Below are 4,959 nucleotides of genomic sequence, written 5' to 3'. Positions count from 1 at the left end.
TCTCTTAATTAAAAAAGAAGGTGCATGAGACATCTTTGATCTCAGAACATATATATAATTGTTGGTTTTGATTATACACAAATTGATGAAAATTCTTCGACTGAAACGCACACTAGATTAACAGTGTAAGTACACATATTTAAGGATATTCTTGTCACTTGTAGATTACTTTCGAAATAACAGAACGCCCTGTCCTTTTCATCTTGGAAGCATGTGCACAAAGTGCAAATAAGCAACCTCAAAACACAACATAAAGCAGCTCAAAAACATAGATATCATATGACAAGTGTGGGGTTAAAAGCTTTTGCCATTAAGCCTTTCGAATTATTGTGGAATTGTTGGGACTCCTTAGATTTGGTGTTTTTCCCTTTGCTCTCTTGCATTATTGCACTTATAAAGAGAAAGCATGGCAAATAATGTTATTACAGTACCCTAATCCTACCCTAACTCTACAATCTCTCAAAACAATCACAATGTACTACCCCAAATCAAGGAAGGTGGTATTAATATAAGCTTGTAGAAAACCATGAATTAGTTTATGGTCTGAAAACACAACCCGCCAGCTTTTCTTGCCCCACTTTATAATAAAGGTAAAGCAGGGAATAAAAAAAGAACACTAAATGAATCAAAGAAAGAATTGAAGGAAAGAGAAGGAAACATATGCAGAGCTCCTTAACCCCACATCTCTATAAAAATTCTTTGAGGACTCAGACTCAAAGTTTCTTCAGCCTCATCTGAGAAAGCATACAGGACACTCAAAGCTTTAAGCAAAGGGGTTTTATGGGTGCATAAACAAGGAAATTTGACAAAGTTATTAAAGAAAGAGAAGTTGAGGGGAAAAAAAAAAGAGCAAGGTGAATTTTCTTTTGTTTTTATGATTCTCTTTTGAAGCACGAATTGAAGTGTGTTTTTTGCAGAGGCCAAGCTCATCACTGGAAAGCTAATGATGGCAGGAAACCCTAGCTGGTGGAGCATGCATCCACCTTCACAGCAAACTTCTGCTTTATTATCTTCTTCTACATCTATCTTCCCCTCCCAATATGTATTTGGATCTTCCTCACTCTCTTCGAATCCTTTGCCTGATAATCAAGAGCTTCCACTGTCATGGAGCCAACAACTTTTGTAACTCTCTCTCTCTCTGCAGTTCATCTTGTTAATACGTAACATGCTACACTTAATTAATAAGGTCATTTGACTTTTTAATCCACAATTCATATTTCATTTTTTTTTTCATGCAATCTTTCTTATCTCCCTTTGTTCTTTTTTGATTCTTCTCCTTTGCTTGTCCTAAAAATTCGAAGCCTTTCACATACATGAGATAATTTCCATGGATTTTTTAACTAGAAATTTAACTCCTTACTCCTTATTCTGTGTGCGTGTCTTCTTTGGAATTTTCCTTACATATAGCTGACAGTCATGCTAATATGTACAGATCATCTTGACTTGGGAGTTAATCTGTCAATAATTTGATTGCTTGTTTTTCAGGGGTGGTTCTTCAGGAGATGAAGATAGGTACGGTATGAGTCAATTTCAGGCTAAAAAGTTGGAAAATTGGGAAGACCAAATCTTAAATCCATCTCCAAGTATTTCTGTAGTTGCTGATGTAAAGCAAGAGGTTTCCCACAACAGCAACTTATATGGTCATGGGGATGAAGACTTTCAGGCACTTAGGTCCGCAGCTTGGCCACAAGTGATGCCAGTCTCTTCCCCTAGGTCTTGCGTCACAAGTATAAGTAGTACTAATATATTAGACTTCTCTTACAACAAGGCTGATGGGGCGAATCAGCATCCGGATCAATCTTCCGAGGTAAGATATATGAAGTCTCCATGTTTCATAAAATGTGATCAACTGTTCTGCAATGAATAATTATCATGACATGATCAATTGTTGAATCATATAAATTCCAGCCAGCTAGCCAGCTTGGTGATTTATTTATCTGGGTTTCTCTAATTTCTTCTATTTTGTTCCTTTTCTGCTAGTGTAATAGCACCGCCACAGGTGGAGTATGTAAGAAGGCTAGGGTTCAGCCCTCTTCAAGCCAACCTCTCAAGGTGACAAGACACACAGCATCTCTCTCTCTCTCTCTCTCTCTGTATGTGTGTGCGCCTGCCTGCCTGTGTCTGTGGGCGTTTAGTGTCTTTCTTGATTGTCTATTTCTTTGAGCATGTGTGATTCTTCTGCTATGTTTCATCTATTAAAAATATGATAGTCTTATATATATATAAACCTAGCTAGTGCTCTATAATTTACTAATATATATTTTGTTACCACGGAGTCAGGTGAGGAAGGAGAAGTTAGGTGATAGAATCACAGTTCTTCACCAAATGGTTTCTCCTTTTGGAAAGGTAAACCATCCCCTTCTTGATCTACAAACTAAACAGAAAGAATTGAGCAAACAGTTTTTCTTTTCTTTTCTATGTCGAAACTCATAAAGGATTTTTTTTTTCGTTTGAATTTTGCACTGACCAAACTTCTCTCTCTTTTTTACCAAAAAAAAAAAAACATCGTCCTTTATCTTTAGTGATTTGGCTCTCTATTTAACATTAAAGGATAAAAAAGATGACTTGGGGTGTGGTGACCTGTTGCTCTTTTGCAGACTGACACGGCTTCTGTCCTGTTAGAAGCTATTGGGTATATCAGATTCCTTCAGGGTCAAATTGAGGTGATGTTTCTTCCACATCTTACTTATACTCTCTGCAAGCTGCTCAGAATCAGTGAGGAGCATGCAGTTAAAGTGTTCAATTATTCATTCTTTCTCTAACCATTCTTTAGTTATGGAAGTTACAAAATCTTATTCTCTATTTTGTCTCCTCCATGCACCCCCCTTGATTTTTGCAGGCTCTTAGCTCCCCTTACTTGGGCACTGCCTCAACAAATATGAAGAACCATCAACAATCTGTAAGCACCTATACATAACTTGTTAATGCAAGACCAAGATCCTCCCTCCCTCCCTCCCTCTCTCTCTCCCCCCCTCCCTCCCTCTCCTCCAAGCATGCACATGACTGACTAGGCAAGTGTTGAGAATCGTGTTTAACTAACGAGGGGAGGAATTTCTTGTTAGGGTCAAGAAGAAAGAGTTAGTGCATTTTCTGAAGACATAGGCCAGGTATTGCTTTATTGGATCCACCACCTCTGTAAAAAGCAACTAGGATGGTTTTGTTAAGTGGAAAGAAAGCATATATGCAAAAAAACTTAACATTAATTTATCATTCGTAAAAATAGCAATGAAAGAACAAGGTTCCTAGCTTTATGCACATTTATCTAGTTAAAAGCATAATTTGGGACTACTTTAGAGTTAATTATTAGTTGGGAATCAAAAAAGGGCTGGGAAAGATGGATAATGTTAATATTTTTTCCTTTTCTTTAATTTTCCATTCAGCTGTTGAATGACATCTGCTTGAAAAGAAAAAGGAGCTCCTAACAAGGCACTTATTTTTCTCTGTCTAATATCTATATGCTAATTAATAAACTTAATTTCCCCTTGTTGTGCATTAATATACTATGTTTTAGTCGATATATTACTTTGCAATCATCACGATTATCCTCCTCGTTATGTCTCTTTAATTATTGGTTTTGAACAAAAGCTGGAACGTCGAGTTTACATGCCTTTGGACATTGGAATTAGATTGTTTGAAGAGCTTGTTTATAAGAAAATGTCATTAATTAGTACCTTCGCTTCTTTTTCTTTTTTCCTTTTTCTTTCCCAATAAACTTTATGAGTATATAAGCATTTGATAATGTCTGCAGGATAATCAAGATAACCCAAAGGATTTGAGGAGTAGAGGACTGTGCTTGGTTCCTCTGTCTTGCACTCAGCATGTTGGAAGCGATCACAACGGCGCCGATTATTGGGCTCCGGCTATGGGAGGAGGGTTTTGATGGGTGCAATATTCCAAGGCTGATTCAAACTTTCAAAGAATGATATAACATCATGAGCAATCACTCTGCTGCAACATTCCAAGGGTAATTGCTCATGATGGTATGCAATTCTAATTAAAATAACGGCCATTAATTGTTTCTGAACCCTCTAGCTAGCTAGTCTCACCCTTTCTGTCTGTTGATGTTTTCTTCGAGCTACGTTGTAGAGCTCCATGAAAATTGAAGTTTAATTAGCATTTTTCTTTCATCTCAAAATGCTTTATCCAGGATTGGCATTCTATCTTCTTATATTATTGAAGAATAGAATGGTTTCTGCCTCTATTTAATGTAACTTGTTTTCCTTGATCGTTTATGTTCTAATTTCTCATTCCCATGACGGCATTCGGAAGCTTACAAAGATTTTTCACACCTATGCATGATTCTAAAAAGATTAATCACACATAGAAACATTGTTGAAAAACACGTGCCATTAAGTAGTTTTACCGACGGATTAATTCCGTTGGTGAGATAAACTAAATCCGTTGATAAAATTTTTACCGACAGCACCACCGATGAAATACGTCCATTGGAGGCGTTATCGTCAATAATTTTTCTTTCCATTGCTCATTCTGTTGGCAATTAAAAAGAGCAACCATCGACAGAACATGAACAGTATTACAGACGGCTCAACGCACCAAAAAAAATTCCTGTGAGAAATGTACCAACATAATTATTCTGTCTATATTTTAAATAGTAATTATTGATGGACTAGCCGTCAGTGAATATGGTATGGGCAGTAAATATTACCAACTTTGAAAAATAAACAGAATAAATTTGTCAGTAATAGTCAGGGTCAACATTGATAGAATTTATCCGTCGGTGATTATGGCATAGCCCGTAAATTTTTTCCAATCTCGGTAAAATACCGACGACTATGTTCCCTCAGTAATACTGTCAATATTTATTTCAATTTTTTTTTAAATTATTTATTAAGAGTAAAAAAACTTAATAACCAAATAAATTTGTATTAAACATTAAAAATATAAAATAATATTAAATATTATTCATTACAAATTAAATTTTTTTAAAAACAAAATTAA

The 4,959-nt window shown here is 35.9% G+C and overlaps 1 protein-coding gene across 2 annotated transcripts; it reads left to right on the top strand.

The window, feature by feature from the left end:
* The first annotated feature begins 608 nt into the window (after nucleotides 1-608).
* LOC105119524 (transcription factor bHLH68-like) lies at nucleotides 609-4,232 on the top strand. Of its 2 annotated transcripts, XM_011017665.1 has the most exons (9): nucleotides 609-828; nucleotides 918-1,122; nucleotides 1,486-1,807; nucleotides 1,981-2,052; nucleotides 2,281-2,346; nucleotides 2,598-2,663; nucleotides 2,840-2,899; nucleotides 3,063-3,107; nucleotides 3,749-4,232. In XM_011017665.1, the coding sequence occupies exons 2-9, from the start codon at nucleotides 944-946 to the stop codon at nucleotides 3,878-3,880; spliced, it is 942 nt and encodes a 313-aa protein (XP_011015967.1). In that variant the 5' UTR covers nucleotides 609-828; nucleotides 918-943; the 3' UTR covers nucleotides 3,881-4,232. The 2 variants fall into 2 exon arrangements, with proteins under 2 accessions (XP_011015967.1, XP_011015969.1); XM_011017667.1 differs by lacking the exon at nucleotides 3,063-3,107 and having other exon boundaries at nucleotides 610-828.
* Nucleotides 4,233-4,959: the final 727 nt, after the last annotated feature.

This window comes from Populus euphratica, unplaced genomic scaffold (assembly GCF_000495115.2).
Source record: "Populus euphratica unplaced genomic scaffold, PopEup_1.0 scaffold3039.1, whole genome shotgun sequence".
In the NCBI taxonomy this organism is placed as follows: Eukaryota; Viridiplantae; Streptophyta; class Magnoliopsida; order Malpighiales; family Salicaceae; genus Populus; species Populus euphratica.
This window is presented reverse-complemented; position numbering and strand designations above follow the sequence as displayed.

Excerpts from the sequence above, each read along its gene's own strand:
- LOC105119524 (XM_011017665.1), top strand. The coding sequence starts at position 944 with ATGATGGCAGGAAACCCTAGCTGGTGGAGCATGCATCCACCTTCACAG. Across the intron at positions 1,123-1,485 it reads TCATGGAGCCAACAACTTTT|GGGTGGTTCTTCAGGAGATG; the intron begins GTAACTCTCTCT and ends CTTGTTTTTCAG. Across the intron at positions 3,108-3,748 it reads TTTCTGAAGACATAGGCCAG|GATAATCAAGATAACCCAAA; the intron begins GTATTGCTTTAT and ends TAATGTCTGCAG.